This window comes from Xyrauchen texanus, chromosome 44, assembly GCF_025860055.1.
Source record: "Xyrauchen texanus isolate HMW12.3.18 chromosome 44, RBS_HiC_50CHRs, whole genome shotgun sequence".
In the NCBI taxonomy this organism is placed as follows: Eukaryota; Metazoa; Chordata; class Actinopteri; order Cypriniformes; family Catostomidae; genus Xyrauchen; species Xyrauchen texanus.
Genome location: NC_068319.1, coordinates 28,562,175 through 28,579,977, shown reverse-complemented (window position 1 = coordinate 28,579,977; position 17,803 = coordinate 28,562,175). Strand labels below are relative to the sequence as shown.

The 17,803-nt window shown below is 37.7% G+C and overlaps 1 protein-coding gene across 1 annotated transcript in view; it reads right to left on the bottom strand.

Annotated features, from left to right (window-relative positions):
* The window catches only part of plppr1 (phospholipid phosphatase related 1), a 90,979-nt gene that overhangs the window by 35,403 nt on the left and 37,773 nt on the right, over positions 1-17,803 (bottom strand). Inside the window, exon 3 of the mRNA XM_052116731.1 lies at positions 943-1,131. Within this exon, the coding sequence (XP_051972691.1) occupies positions 943-1,131 (189 nt within the window). The remainder of the gene's footprint in view (positions 1-942; positions 1,132-17,803) is intronic.

The window sequence follows — 17,803 nt, the reverse complement described above, 5'->3', positions numbered from 1 at the left end:
GATTTGAAGCCTATTTTGCTAATTCGAAGAAGTCACTTTAGAACTAGCAACGGAGGATTGCACTGCTTTACTGGAGCACTTACTGGAGTAACAAGTTAGCATGAGCAAAAGCAAGAGAAAGAAAGAAAACAGAGAGATTGTTTGTTGAAATACCTCTGTTTGGGATCTCGGCAGCAGAAACATCACTTTGAAACGCCAAGAGGTAACGTATCCTTCTCAGTGTCGCCATTCTTTTATATAGCTTTCCCGTTGCTACACAACTGTTTTAATAAGTCGCAGGGTCAATTGACATCAAGGCTCGGTGCCCAGCTTGCGAGTATGTGTATCTATGCATGTGTGTGTGTCCGTGTGGGTGAGAGGTGGGCGGAGTGCAATTGTGCATTCCACAGATATTAAAAGTTGTTTTGGATTATCTAGAAACTGTTGTATTGACAGTTTACACCAAGGCTCTGTTTGCTGGTCACGACTTGAGTCTATGTGTGTGTGTGTGTGTGTGTGTGTGTGTGTGTGTGCATGCTAGCGTAGGAGTATGTCAGCATGAGTGTGTGTGTGTGTCACTGGGAGACGAGAGTGAAAAAGAGTGCAAGGGCACTGTTCAACTGAAATAAATGTAGGATATTATATAATTTTGTTTGTTATTCTTATCCGATGTACTTAGCCAACATCTGTTGTTTTATATAGCTTTGGTAGCCTGTACAGCTATTTGAAAAAGTATGCGGTGCAGAGTATATGTTATGCAGTAAGCTAGTATTCTTTTTCTGAAAATAGACCTTAGACTTGAACCTGCATCATCTGCATGAGCACCATGGCTCAATGTGTCAGGAACATGTACACTAACCACAGCACCATGGCTATGACTTCCTTTTAGTCAAAAAACTGCTTTTATTCTGTCAGATTCCTCCACAGGAATATATCTCCACAGATATATTTGACTCTACTCACGATGGCTGTGGGTGCAGCTGTCACCACACTGTACAGGATGAGTGGAGGGATGAAGCTACTCTCTTCCGCTCCGGGGTAGGGCTTCATAAGGTCAGCGTCATTACAGAAGAAGCCCTGGATATGGATCCCAAATGTGTCCGTGCATTCAAAGTAGTATGCCAGAAGCACCGTCCCAGCCATGATGACCAACTGCAGGAGAATGGGAGAAAGAAATGAACTTTAGATTGGTTTATTTTTGTACATATAAAACTTTTCATGAACACAGTCCTTTTTTGTGGACCATGGCTTTTTTTTTATGAATTAGAGGCACATATCCCATGGTCTTTGTTGCAAAAACTATTGGATGTGTTAGATCAAGGGTGCAGTGCACACACTTCTATGGCATGATATCTATATAATAATGCAATTAAAGTAAGATATACCATGTATTGTATGCAATTTGAAGACTCTCGATACCAAAATGAATAATTTCTGAAATGTAGGATGACAGGGGATGAGTCATTCATATTCATAAGAAAAGCAATACCTGATTGGTCGGAGAAACTATAACCCAACCTCTAAACTTAACGTTATCCAATTAGGAAGAGCTTTCCTGAGATCGACCTATCAATCGTGATCGTGTAATGAGCACCCCTGTGTTAGATAACCATTAACTAACGTAAAATGAACATGGAAAATATATACGTGGTATAAACATTAATTTAATAGTGAATGCAAAGCACTCTAGTTTCACTTTAATTTAACAATTTTGAGAATTGTTTTTTTTTTCATAAACACTTTATTACCACTGTTTGCATCAGTGGAAAATACATCAGTTAGGTATGATTAAGTTGTTTATTAAGGATATATATAAAAAAACACATCATTAAACTGCCTATATATATGAACTTATTACAATAATAAATTATTTGCTAAAGTGAATATATACATAGCTTATTAATGTATTATAATGTAAGAACGCTACTTTACAAATGATCAATTAACTATTAACTAATGATTTACAAATACTTTATAACCGTGTACTTATTATAAAGTGTTACCTGCTTTTGGAGCTCGGAAGTGTTGGTCACTATTGACTTGCATTGTAGATATACTCACCTCATATCACCATCAAAATATCTTTGTTTGTGTTCCGTGGAAGAACATCAGTCATGGGAGTCAGCATAAGGGTGAGTAAACGATGAGAGAATTATCATTTTTGGGTGAACTATTCCTTTAACAACTATGTGATACAGCACCCTCAAACTATACTCACTATTTGTCTTATCAGAACAGAATAGAGAATATCAAAGCAGGTTGAATGTCCGCTTTAAATTCCACTTCTCACACTCTGTATCAACACAGTCTAACCCCAGCAGCAATGTTCGGAGTCAGCAGCTCAGTAGTATTTCATGAAGCTACACATCAGCACTCCTCATGCTTGACTTAAACTGTAATATAAAGGGCTGTATATAGAGCTGAAGGGAGAATATGTCTAACCCAATTAGAGTCACTATACATGGACAGCACTTTTCTTTCCAGTATGCTAGTTCAAAATAGCAGCCTCAAACTATAGATTGAACAAGGGCACCTTACAAAAAAACTACTGCAGAGGTACCATAGCACAGTATCAGGTATCAGATGGTTTCAAAATGGTTTAAAATATACCATGGTACTGAATGATTACCACATTTATATTCATTGTATCTACAGGGTACTCCAAGGGACTGCATAGAACACCATGGGGTTATTTCATGTCAAGTTAACCACATTTTCAGAAACTTCCCCCAATGAAGTGTTTGATTTTGTTAATACTTTTTTTTTTTTTTTTTTGATAAACACTCAGTTTTCAACATCATTTGTAATTAATACCATAGTATTTTAACCATTAAATACATTTGTACAATTGAACAGATGGAGCCACACTGAGAGCCCCATATAGCTGGGATTTAACTATATAGGGTCTTAAGAAATAATTACAAAAATGAAAGTTTGTTCTGAACCAGTATTTAATAAACTTCAACATATTAATCACTACAGTCTTGACTAACACAAAATAGGTATAATTTGAAAGCTTTGAAGCTTCAACAGGTGCTTTGAAATCAGAAGTGTTCCGTTTTTCTAAATTAAATTAAAAAAAAGTTGCACACTACATCTTATTGCAGTCAGTTAAAACATCAAACTGATCAAATAGCAATGTGTCATATGTTATTGGAAAGCCCTCAAAGAGTAGAATACAAACCCCATTTGTTTTACTCACTGATAAAAATATAGCAAGTAATAGCTAAGTGTATATATATATATATATATATATATATATCTTTGACAATTATATTGGTGTTGCTTATATGCCAGTTTTCGCTCATAACTTCATGAAAAATAAACATATACCATTACTTAGAAGAGGTGATTGCCCTTCATACACACCCACACACAAGGTAATCAGATGCATAGATCATTAGATAATCCACACAAAGCACAATGTTACATATGGCCACCAGGAAATGGCACCAAGTAAATGACACAGACTTAATGATGCCTCAAAAGGCACAGAATGAAACTCATTCTCTGAAATCTCAATAATAAAATCATGTCTCCATGCTATGCAAACCTTTAGTCATTGTTATGTTTGCATGTGTAATTAGTTTTTATGTTCAATTATTATGTTTTATTTGTTTGGGGAGGCTTTTGGACACATCGAGATGTGGTGAACATCAGTTAAGATGGCATTCCAGGGACCAGTTTATGGCAGGGCCCCTCTCTATCTGCCAGTGTGTAAGAAGATGTGCCACACTGTGATTTGATCCTTGGTGAATGAACATAAAAAAATGTTCATCAACATCAGATAAGATGCTAAGACAACTGCTAGACACCTCTTACAGGGCAAGAAGGGGGACCTTCTGCACCCACCACCACCAAGGAGAGGAATTCTCATTGGACTACAGGTTGACTTTAACTTATCAAACTCATTGCTAAGGTTTAGGCAAGAACTGCCATAAAAATTCCTTCAGGATCTCCCGGATGCAGCAGCAGTAGAGGGCCACAGAGATCTATTCATACCTATGTTTGGAGGCCTTAAATTAATATAAACTGCAACACATCAACTCCATCTTCATGCAAAGCACAGTTTATGTTAATGATTATTGACTGTTAACACAACAGTTCACGGGACAGACCTATTACCAGATAAACAAATGCATGGACGATGACTTAACCGTTTCTTATCGTGTTTGGTCTCTATCTATTCCATTTCCTTTAATAATTTGAAACGTTAAAGACACTGTTTTAACACTGTACTTTATGATATGCAAATGAGTTCCACACTAGGGTAGGCAACACTGTGGCTACTTCAGGCACCAGTGTCCAATCACACTCCAGGATCGGAGAGGCGGCGTATTTCAATCTCCTCCACATCAGAAAGGGATAAATATGTACCCCGGATAGACACACCCTTGTTTTGCATTTCCAACTCGACTGGGAAGGAGACTAAAAAATAGTTGAGGTTAAACTTTTGCGAGCACAACCTTTTATATTGCTTTTGCCAGCACTCTAGCTGAAAAAGGCCCCAGCATTGAGGAACCATATCTGACCCTTATGGCTCCTCCAGCAGCGCAGCCAAGTCCACAAATGACCTTGCCTGTCCCACACGGCTCCTCAGTGACGCAGCCAGCCTGCAAAGGATCCTGTGAAGATTCAACTGACCCAGCTGCCCAGTCCACTCTTTAAGGACCCTCATGGCGCAACCGAAGTTCAGCATCCTCCAGCCCAGTGTGGCAATGACTACTGGATCGCAACTCTGCGCCCTTCCCACTGCACGCTACCTGCATTAAGATGTCCCTACTGCCGGACTGATCACCAGACTGTGTGGAACGTAAATATAAACTTACCAAGCCCCTCTTTCTAGAGGCCTTGGCATTAGTTTATACCTACAGCGTATGTTTTTCTAACTTGCTTAGATAACATTTACCTGGGGTCAGCTTGTTACAGATAATAGGTATATTAATTGTTTAATGATAAATAAGTACCGTAATTTCCGGACTATTGAGCGCACCTGAATATAAGCCGCACCCACTGATTTTTAAATAAAATATTATTTTGAACATAAATAAGCTGCACATGTCTATAAGCCGCAGGTGCCTACCGGTACATTGAAACAAATGAACTTTACTCAGGCTTTAACGAAACATGGCTTGTAACGGGGGCGGGGGCGTGGTCAAGCGCCCGTCCGGGAGAGAAAAGCGGTAAGGGCGCTTACACCTGAGTTAGACGGTAAGGGCTGTCTAATTTTAGTAAGCATGGGGAGAGCGGCATAAAAAGGCAGCAGCCACAGAGCTGAGAGAGTGACACACGTCAGTCTAGTGTTGGCGCATAGAAGAATTGAGAAACTTTATAAAATTGATTGTAAACATTGCTGTGGCCATTAAAAGCCTTACCTGGAACGTCAAGTGCCCTGCTGAAAACTGTCACACTGGTGCCCGTGTGGCAGTTTTCCCAAGAAGGACACGTGAAGCAGGGCACTTGAAATTAGACACCGGTGTTAGGCATAATTTAGCGCAGGTGTAAGCGCCCTTACAGCTTTTCTCTCCCGGACGGGCGCTTGACCACGCCCCCGCTGCCACACACGGCTTGTAATAAAACATTTGCAGTAAACAGTAGCCTACCAAGAAAGTCATTGGTCACTATCTTCCTCGTCCTCGTAGACAAAATGACTACCGTAATCAGAATGATGGGAAGTTTGAGCGCGCTCGATTTAATCTAAACAGTAAACAAAAAAAGTTGTTTTGACCTTAACCCGTTTGGCAATTTCAATTGGTCTAATGAAAGCTTCACGCCGCCAAAAAACTGAGCACGTCACAGAATGTTTTTTTTTTTTTTTTTTAATATATATAAAATTTGAAAGCGGGAAAAATCCATATATTAGCCGCGTCATTGTATAAGCCGCGAGGTTCAAAGCGTGGGAGAAAAGTTGCGGCTTATAGTCCGGAAATTACGGTATTATTTATCACCATTTTGCCAGAGCCATTAGGTGGTTTCCCATAAGGAGCATTCCCATACAATTATCTTCCATTGCTGCATTCAGTTCAACAGCATTGCATTTATCAATTCTGTGTTCAAATCATTTATTTGTTTTATTGTTTAATTCAATATTTTCCTTTTAGTTATTAGTTTATTATCCTTTGGCAGTGCATATTCATTATTAATCGTTGTGGTATTTACTCTAGCATATCTATTGTTAATACATTTTATTACAACATATTCATTACAACAAGAGTTGCTCAAAGACTGTCCAGACTCTCACAAATCCTTCTGATAAATCAGCTGACCAACTCCCTCTAGTTTACATTAATTCTAAATAATTTTTGGGAGTGTTCTTAAATTGTTAAGATAGTATTCTTAACTGGTGCCCCGTACTGAAAAGGGGGAGGGGTCATCTGATACACTCATAACCACACCTTGAGTGACACATGATAAAAAATCACTACGTCAAGAGTGAATTGAGTAGAAACCACTACAGAGATGTTTTTGGACTGAAATTATTTTTGTGATGCTATAACTTTTGATTGCTTTGTCATATCAACACAAAATTTGACAAAAGCAGTTTTTTTACACAGCACCTAATTTACACAGAGATATTTCATGTTAAATAATTAAAAAAATAATAAGTACAATTATGGCTCATTATGGTGATTTTTCAGCAGATACTAAGGCTGAGAGTCTCAGAATCTATCATAATCTATATCATAAAAAATGGAAATGTTTTCTTTACAATTATACCACACACTTGACTCTCCTTGATTTTTTTTTATAGTTATAAGTTATAAGCCTTAATATTGGGTAAGCCACTGAAACAGGAAATCTTTAAAAACACCTTCAGAACTTAAAGGGTTAATATACCATTTATACATCTGGAGTAACGGACACAAAAAAATTTTTTTTTCAATTTTTAGAATGACACCATTGGCATATAATTCAATGATGTGTGCTGTCTTTAATCAGCTGATTTGAATAAAATACTTTGTCGCTGCAGGTCGCCAGTGGCTGGCGGTGAAGTCGCTAGTGGGTGTTCCCACTACTGGTTGCCCAGTAACGTTTATAAATGACATTCACGGATGTCATTCCATTGCTGTTGACAGCGAATCTCTTTTCTTGCCACTAAAAACAAACATTTTGGAGGGAAAAGACTAAATATAAACGGAATCAGTACATAAAATGCTTTATATCAAAGATGAATGAGAAACAAGGCGTGCTGTTTGCCATAGCGGCTGTTTATCTGCGGCGAAAAAGCAAATGCCGGTCTGTCTGGGTCCATAAAATCCCCGCGATCTCAGATACACCTTTCCACGCAGTATTTTTCTTAAAAATGTCCTTGTACGTGGGAAGAGACATATCATAGAGCACTGGAAAATTTCTAACAAAAAGAATTAGCCTTTCATCCATCTTTCTGTTACTGCAGGTGCTGAGAGAGAGAGAGAGAGAGAGAGAGAGAGAGAGAGAGAGGGAGAGAGAGAAGGATCACATGAGCTCTCCCGTCGTCTCTCCTATTGGCTGTCGCTTCCGTTAGTCGCTCCAAAGTTGAACTTTTCTCAACTTTGTCGCGTCGCTGGACACGCCCAAATCTAGCGCGATGTCGCTGGCAGTGTGTACGCACCTTTAGGGGTTCACAAAATGCAACCGTAACATTTGGATTAGGGTTGCAACGGTATGAGATTTTTCGGTATGATAACAGTCTCAGAAAATATCACGGTTTCACAGTATCACGGTATACGGTATTACACAATTACTATTATTAGTGAAAACAGAAGGGTTATTTTATTAATTTATTTATTTTTGAGCAAACACTTTATTATAATTGAACAGTAACAGTAAGTATTACACTTTTAAGAATGATGCGGTGTCCACTCTTGGTACATATGTGTAAAAAAAAAAAGTCTCCCTTTTGAAAATAAATAAATAGAAAAATATAAGAAAACAAACAGAATTATAATAAACAGAATTACAAACTAGTTATAGTTATAATGTAACTATAAAATGTTATATAACTAAAGCATGTTAGTTTACATGTTAACATAGCATGTTAAATGAACTACTAAATGAAAAATAACATTAGCTGTGTGAGCTTATAAAGTAATGTCCTATGATTATTAGCAGTTAACATATACTGTAGGTGCGCGACAGAGCCAGTCTGCTCCTGTCTGTACCTTTAACTCTCAAGCTTCTCAACTGGTTTTGCTTGAGGACAGATTTTACATTGGACATCAAGTGTCGACCTGCCATAGATTAAACATAACCTGTATTTAATGTATGCTGGGATGCATTTTCTTTTATGTTGCACAGTTTTGTTCATGGTTTTCCAGTACAAGGACATGCATCAAGTGTTATTTGTTATTTGTATTGATGTCAACAACAAAATCTACAGGAAGTTGTCTGTATCCCTTTTAAAAATTGAAGAGCATATTTACTTAAATGAGCCCATTATTATCCCATTTGTTACCTGATATTACATATTTATACACAAATTACACAGAAGGAAAGGCTCCTCATTACCATGGTTAGGTCAGTGTGCTAGTCTTAAATAATAGTAATAATAATAAATTAATGTATTTATGAAAAATAGATACCAGCTATTTAGATTAACATACAGGTGTGAAGAGACTTCAACGTTTCTAAATTGCACTAATAAAAAAAATACATTTACATATTCGTCTCTGCCTTCCTTTTGCTCGCATGTCAATGATTACCCCTCCGTGTGTCAATGCCGAGATCTACTTTTATATTTAATCACTGAGAAAGTTTACCTGCAAAATTAGTAGCACCAAACATCACAAGCAGCCTCAAGAAAGGACACAGAGTAGCCGTATAACACTTTTCATTGAGCAGAATATTGCACTACAGATCGCCAAGTTTGTTCAAAGGGGAAAGCGAGACGTGCATGGTTGCCAGATTGCACAAAATAAGTATAACATTAGGCGGAATATTTCCAATTTGCGCAAGTATAAATCTCAAACTGGGGGTGTTTCGTCTCTTATCTGGCAACCCTGGTCATGTTAAACGCTTGTGGCGATGCGTGACGTCCCAATGCAAGTTAACTGAAATATCTAATGAAAAATAAAAACACTTTCACGATAAATGAGCTGCGGGCCACATTAAACCATGTGGAGGGCCTGATCCAGCCCGCGGGCCTTATGTTACCCATGTCTGCTTTAGCTGTTTGCGAGATTATCATTCTACGTCGGCAGTCCTAAATAGTCTATACCTTGGGCGGCCGCCAAAATATCTTCAATGGGAGAACCATGGCTTTGCTCTTTCCCTGCTGTCCGCGACCCAGTCCGAATAGACCAGTTGAGAAACACTGCTTTAACACGCACTCATGTCAGACACCCCGGCCTCGCTTCTCTCAGACATTTTCTCCGCTGCGCGTGCGTGTGTCACAAGTTGACGAGTCTGACAGGCAGACGAGGAATAAAAGAGATGTGCACGCGCATATGAGATTCTCCGTCCGGTTGCATTTTTTTCTCAATACCGTAGATAAGCAAATGTGTATGGTATGATAACCATACATTTTCAAACCGTGGTATACTGTGAAACCAGTATACCGCTGCAACCCTAATTTGGATTTTGTTTCGTTTTTAAATTTAATTTGGGTTTAATTACCAGAAGAACGTTGAATGGGTATGAGAACTTAAAAGTGCATACTATATACTATAGCACTAAGAAAGTGAAATAACCATATCAAATTCACTTAAGCTTTAATAAGTAAAGCATTTTTTATATATTTTATTTACAATAACACAAGCAATAATGAACACAATTCAAAATGCAATAGATGAGTTCTGACAATAAATCCACATGTTTGTAATAATAAGCTAAAAGTTAATTAGTATTAATATTATTTATATAATTTATAAAAATTATAAACATTAAATCATTAACATTAACTATAAAGTTAACATAACCATAAGTAAGATGAATAAACAAGTATAAAAAAAAAAGTGTAAAAAAATGCCCTATGAAAAACTGTTAGCACTGGGGTAGATACAGAAGCATTTTGTTGCCACTGGTCTGACTAAAGGTATGCTCTCTCTCTAAAGCATTCAGGCATGAGTAATGAAATCTCATTCCGTTCCATTTTGTGTCATTTGAGCCATCATTGAGTCTGTGTCATGTGCTTGGCGCCAACTCCTGGTGGCCATATGTAATTATAGTGAACGATCCTCTCTGCCTATATTTGGATAACTTCCACCTCTGGTTGCAACGATCTGAACCCTAATGCCATTGGTTTTGCGTTTCATGACACTGGACAATGTACTACATAATTTCCAATTAAGTCCTCTGATCCAGGAAAGCTAACATGTTTTTAGCCAGATAGCACATTATGTGCTTTGTGTGGATTATCTAATGATCTAGGGATCAGATTACCTTGTGTTTGGGCTAGTTTGAAAGATAATCACCTCCACTAAGTAATGAAATGAATGGATATTTTATGTTCTGTTTATTTTGCGTGAAGTAATAAGCAAAAAATAGGCTTATAAGCGACTTGTAACGTGTATCTCAAAGTCATGTACTATTACTCGCTATATTCGTGTCTGTGGGTAAACCAAATAGGCTGGTTGTATTCTACTATTTGAGAGCTGTCCAATTACATATGATACATGGCTACCTGATCACTTTGATGTTTTTAATGATTACAATAATATGTATAGTGCAAAATTACACTTCTGATTTGTATGTTAATTTCAAAGCACGTGTTCAGAATTGGACATAATGCCTAAATGCATTGTAAAGTACAGCTTCTAAGCTTTAAACGATACATATTTTGTTTTGGTCAAGACTGTAGTCTTGTTTAAAGTATTACATTCTCAAATTGTATTAAATGTGGTATGTGAGAATGCATTGAAGTAGCTTTAAGGTTAAATGTGTGATTTATGTAATTAGCGGTAACAAACTATTTTTAAGCAATTTTTTATATTTTGAAATAGAATTTCTGAGAGGTTGTTACATTTCCATTTATGCCTTGGTGGTTTAAAAAAATTGCAGCAGTAACCCTTTAGTAACCCTGTATATTACCACTTTCAGTAAAATGTTTTTATTACAAAAGTGCCATTAATTTGCCTTTTAGTGTCTCATGTCAACACATCTCATGTTTAATGCATAAAGGGTTGATGATGAGATCAAAACTGTTCTGCTGCAGATGTGATTTTATGGAGGATAATTACAGTTCAGTTCTTTGGATCTCATTATCTCCCAACCCACATTTCAATAATCAGCCAGGCTCAACACATGCTGCCTCTGCTCTCCTACAGGGGGCAGTATGGCACTACAAACAAGAACAATTTGGCAGAATATAATTCAAGCAGAGTGTGAAAAGAGAGTGAACGAGAAAGAAAGAGTAAGCACAGGGGAGGGCTAGAGGGCAAAGGCAAACATAGAGGGACAATTTGACTGAGACAGACACAGAAATTCACTCTGGCTCTGTTCTAACCACTAGTGAGCTAACTTCCTGTCTACTGCCTACACAGGCAGATCCCTTTTAAGGCTGCATCCTAACTGAAAGGATTGGGGTTAGGTTGTAGGGTTAGGTTAGGGTTCTCCCTAGACAGCAACTCTGCGCATCATATAAATAGCTCTCGTCACACAAAGCACACAGGAGGCTCGACTTACAATTGATTTCAATGAGTTGAGTGATGCAATCTTGTAATATTCTAATAAGCATAAAATACACAGCAACAACAATTATGGGGACAATTTAAGGACCAGAATATCATAGAGACTTCGGGGTGGGCTCTTTTGACTTGGGCCAATAATGATAATATAAACAAAATATCTTGCATCCACCTAGAACACCCTTGCAACTAGCTAGCAATGTCATGGCAACCAAGTATAATTTGGTTCCATATACTCCCTTAAAGGGCCAGTACTAGGATATGATCTTTAGGCTGGGCAGTAGGTTCCCTATTTGTCTGACCAGGGGACTCCCCCATGGTCATTTCCACCAAGGCTCCCCAAGCCCCCCCATTAGACCCGGCTATGATCCATTATAGATAAGCAAGCACATTCCATCAGCTTCACTTGACATCGACCCAGAGAGAACAAACAAAACTAAACAGAAGCTGTGCTACAGCTGTTACAACCAGAATCAATCATAACAGGCTGTATGTGTCATAAACTCGACTAGTCAGCCAATTTACAGTACCGGTGGTTCACTGGGACACTGCCTTAAAGCACACATGATGAACGACCTCAGAGAACACAGATTCATCATTCTGATCAGCACTAAATCAAACCAACTAAAATACTGTACATACATGGTTCACTATTTTTGGACACTGTGCTGTAAAAATGATTTAAACAGTAGCACAGTGTGCTAATAATACGAGAATTAAGTAAGGTTAATTTTGAGGTCATCCGATTATGTAGACTTAATTAGGGCTGGGTGATTATATATATATATATATATATATATATATATATATATATATATGGAAAATGGAATATACAGTGGGTATGGAAAGTATTTAGACCCCTTAAATTTTTCACTCTTTGTTATATTGCAGCCATTTACTAAAATCATTTAAGTTCATTTTTTTCCCTCATTATTGTACACACAGCACCCCATATTGACAGAAAAACACAGAATTGTTGACATTTTTGCACATTTATTAAAAAAGAAAAACTGAAATATCACATGGTCCTAAGTATTCAGACCCTTTGTTCAGTATTTAGTAGAAGCACCCTTTTGATCTAATACAGCCATGAGTCTTTTTGGGAAAGATGCAAGTTTTTCACATCTGGATTTGGGTATCCTCTGCCATTCCTCCTTGCAGATCCTCTCCAGTTCTGTCAGGTTGGATGGTAAACGTTGGTGGACAGCCATTTTCAGGTCTCTCCAGAGATGCTCAATTGGGTTTAAGTCAGGGCCATTCAAGAACAGTCACGGAGTTGTTGTGAAGCCACTCCTTCGTTATTTTTGCAGTGTGCTTAGGGTCATTGTCTTGTTTGAAGGTGAACCTTCGGCCCAGTGTGAGGTCCAGAGCACTCTGGAGAAGGTTTTCGCCCAGGATATCCCTGTACTTGGCCGCATTCATCTTTCCCTCGATTGCAACCAGTCGTCCTGTCCCTGCAGCTGAAAAACACCCCCACAGCATGACGCTGCCACCACCATGCTTCACTGTTGAGACTGTATTGGACAGGTGATGAGCAGTACCTGGTTTTCTCCACACATACCGCTTAGAATTAAGGCCAAAAAGTTCTATCTTGGTCTCATCAGACCAAAGAATCTTATTTATCACCATCTTGGAGTCCTTCAGGTGTTTTTTAGCAAACTCCATGCAGGCTTTCATGTGTCTTGCACTGAGGAGAGGCTTCCGTCGGGCCACTCTGCCATAAAGCCCCGACTGGTGGATGGCTGCAGTGATGGTTGACTTACTACAACTTTCTCCCATCTCCCGACTGCATCTCTGGAGCTCAGCCACAGTGATCTTTGGGTTCTTCTTTACCTCTCTCACCAAGGCTCTTCTCCCCCGATAGCTCAGTTTGGCCGGATGGCTAGCTCTAGGAAGGGTTCTGGTCCTTCCAAACGTCTTCCATTTAAGGATTATGGAGGCCACTGTGCTCTTATGAACCTTAAGGGCAGCAGATATTTTTTTGGCCAGATCTGTGCCTTGCCACAATTCTGTCTCTGAGCTCTTCAGGCAGTTCCTTTGACCTCATGATTCTCATTTGCTCTGACATGCACTGTGAGCTGTAAGGTCTTATATAGACAGGTGTGTGGCTTTCCTAATCAAGTCCAATCAGTATAATCAAACACAGCTGGACTCAATTGAAGGTGTAGAACCATCTCAAGGATGATCAGAAGAAATGGACAGCACCTGAGTTAAATATATGAGTGTCACAGCAAAGGGTCTGAATACTTAGGACCATGTGATATTTCAGTTTTTCTTTTTTAATAAATGTGCAAAAATGTCAACAATTCTGTGTTTTTCTGTCAATATGGGGTGCTGTGTGTACAATAATGAGGAAAAAAAATGAACTTAAATGATTTTAGCAAATGGGTGCAATATAACAAAGAGTGAAAAATGTAAGGGGGTCTGAATACTTTCCGTACCCACTGTATGTACTATATATATGCTAAATGGAAAGGTGGTTATTTGTATTATTTCATATTTTAATCACAGATGTATTGGCTGCAGATTTGCGTTCACAATGAACTGCTCTGTGGAAATAAAGTGAACTGAACTCAAAGCACCACCTGAGCTGAGATGTCAGAGGTCATTTGCTGCACTCAGAGATGATCCTGTTCTTGCAGAAAAATAAAATAAAATTCAGAAGACAGAAACAAAGAAAGAGTGAGAAACTTTTACACATGTTCCACAAGACTGCACATCTCTGTATCAGTGCATCATATATCCCCATATACGGCTTTTCTGTCATCTGTTCTTAATAATATAATAAAGAGTGTTTCTTCAAGAGGGTGTCTTTGTGTCTACTGGCAAATTATTTGATAATAGCCTAATAATAATATTAATTTAATACATTCATGGGAAAACAAGCTAAATATCGTCTTGACATTGTCAAAGGCATCAGCTATTGGCGATCACTCTGACCATTGTTGATCCCCGAGATCATCGTCTGTCGGTACAACCCTAATGTTCTCTATATAAATTAACTAAATGTTCAGACAGTATCCTTGCTGGTTTTTACCGACACATTCAGGATCATTACAGCTTTTGCCGGTGTCACTGCGGATCGCTTCGTGTGTGCGCTTGTAAAATCTAAATTTTAAAGGCTCATTATTACGGTTTAGTATTTCTCTAAATTTCTCTGTAATGTAAAACAGTGTTAGCAAAGTTACAAATAACTTTATCAGCCCTTTCTGATTCCCCCAAAACATATATTTACACTAGCATACAGATGACAGATGTAATGTAAACAGGCATGTATTAAAAGTCACAAAACTCCAATTTTGATTTCATCTGCTCTTTTAAAGCTATTTGCATTTTATTTAGGTTACTCATGTTCTGTAAAAAAAATGGCCTTGTACGACAGCAGATTAAAAGAAAGCATTTGCATAATGATTAGCTCTGATTTGTTGCAAACATGAAAAGTAGAACCCATCAATATATTATTAAAAAAAACATGATATACTATCTAACTAGCAAGATATCGATTCAGAGTACAAGAACTCTTGATTTACTTGATTTGAGTTAACAATTAATCCATTGATTTGTTCCAAACCTGAAACTGGATGTAGTGTGTTCTTGAGAAAGAAGTGTGCCGTTTTCTCAGTCAAATTTTATTCAGCTCATGCATTTTTATGTTTATTTTATCTTCTCAAAAATATTCATGAGTGGGTCTGCACTAAAGTATCATAGTGTTAATTAGATCATTTAGAGCATTTGTTGTCTATTCAGTGTTTTGGTGAACACTCATGGCAGTGGGAACAGCTGAGTCGTGTGTGTGTGTCAACCATTTTTGCACGACTGAATTTGAGCAGTTTTTAATCATTCTTACAGGAAGTCTGCTTTCAAGCTGTCTCAGATTAGTTAGGGAGCATATGTGAACAGAATCTGCAATGTTCAGATTTCTCTAGTGGTATTCTATAGAGTTCAAGAGCTGGTTTTGGAGGTCCTACCGTGTATCAAATGCTAAGTTTAAAATGGGGGGGTTACATTAGAATTGGGTTCACTATTTTTTATAAAATGGCAAAATGTTCTAAAAATTGATTTTCACTTTGTTTCTGTTAACTGACAGTGACATTTTGTTTTTTATCCATGCTAAATAGAGAATTTACCAATTATGGTTCCAATTCCACTTTATGATTCTGGTTCCTTAATGATTCCAATAGTAATTTTGAGGAAGAATGGACATTATTTGGAAAACTACTTATCGCATTTACTGACCTCAGCTTCTAGTTGACAAGTGATGAGATTTCAACAGAACAATAACAAATCAGAAATAAGTTGTATTATATAAATTAACAAAAATAAACAAACAAAAACAACATGAATTGTATATAGCAACATTAAAGTCCTTGTTATTTCTCCTAAAATGGGTGAAATCTAGCTAGTCATGTACGCCATATCTGCAAAAATGGCATCTTTATACTAGGGCTGGGTATTGATACAGATTTTCCAATCAATTCAGATTCACAAGCTCTCAATTACCTTCCAATCTCAATTCGATATCGATTCAAATGGGTACATATCTGCTACAATGTTCATTTTGCTTACATATGAAAGACATTCTCTCTCAGCTAATGCTCTTAATTATAAAGGAACCTTCTAGGCAACCTATCTGGGTACAATTAGAAATTTGATGTTTTTCGTCAAATTGGTCAAAGTTTTGCTTTTGAAATTTTTTCAAATTCAGTCTATTCCATCAATTAAGTGTTGCATATAAATTTCTGTTACATTTTATTGTTTCATTGAATGATTTGTACTTTTTACAAGTATTTACATTGATATGTAGAACACATGCTAAATCGGTACAGTCTCTTTAAGACTACCGGCATCAACCAGTAAGCGCATATAACGAGAGAAGATGTGCATGGTTTCTTTAGTGCATCCATGGGTGATTAGAATTAAATGTTTCTTTTTTTTTTTATCAACAACTGGGTAAAAAAAAAGAAATTGTATTACAAGAGGCATTATTCAATGACATATTGATCCGTGGATCTCATCTTTGGACACAGAGTGAGCTAAACCAAACTTTTACTCTCAACATGCAGTGAAACAACCTCTGTGCGTCTTCTCCATTATAGTACTCAATCAATGGTGAGTGAAATCTGAACATTTACCAGCCAGTGGCTAATCATGGACATTTTTAGTGACAGCCACAATGATGTCATTTTGTGTGCACAAACTAGGGATGTAACAGTTCAAATTTCTCACGGTTCTGTTTGTATCATGGTTTAAGGGTCATGGTTTCAATACGGTTTGGTATTTTTATGTTCAGAAAAAATATATTACTACCAAATCTAAAGTAAAAATATTCTATTTGGTAACAAACACTTCAAAAGATTTGCTCTCACGACAAATCGCCATGGTTTTACTAGAGTAACTATAGTTTAACCATGAAAGATGGAAATTCAGACTCTCCTAGTACACAGCAACAACAATACAGAGCATAGCGCCTCTCACAAGAGGGAATGTTTGGACACACACACACACATTACACATACACACCAGGCGCGTGCGGCAGTGTACAGTAGGCGAGTGTTTCATACAGCCAGATAGAGCTCAGTTAAATGGAACACAATGCAGCATCTTCAAAACTGAACTTCAACTTAACACGCATATTAAAACGCAATGGATACGGATATCTCCTGTTATTTGAAAATAACGGTTCAGTCAGTCACTAAAAAACTGGTGCGCACTTTCTAAGATTATTGCGGTAACCTGAAGGAAGAACAGACAGATGAGCGTTGTGCACATTCTTTCAGAGTTGAACAAATATGATGCATTACATATTTATTATGCAATCTTTTGTACATTTTGTAGCATATTATTTTATAACAGCCAATAATAATGAATAGACAATACACTGGAACAACAAGACACAATGCAGCAGCCATAGACATTTGTCAGACATGTTATTATACACTCACCTAAAGGATTATTAGGAACACCATACTAATACTGTGTATGACCCCCTTTCGCCTTCAGAACTGCCTTAATTCTATGTGGCATTGATTCAACAAGGTGCTGAAAGCATTCTTTAGAACTGTTGGCCCATATTGATAGGATAGCATCTTGCAGTTGATGGAGATTTGTGGGATGCACATCCAGGGCACAAAGCTCCCGTTCCACCACATCCCAAAGATGCTCTATTGGGTTGAGATCTGGTGACTGTGGGGGCCATTTTAGTACAGTGAACTCATGTCATG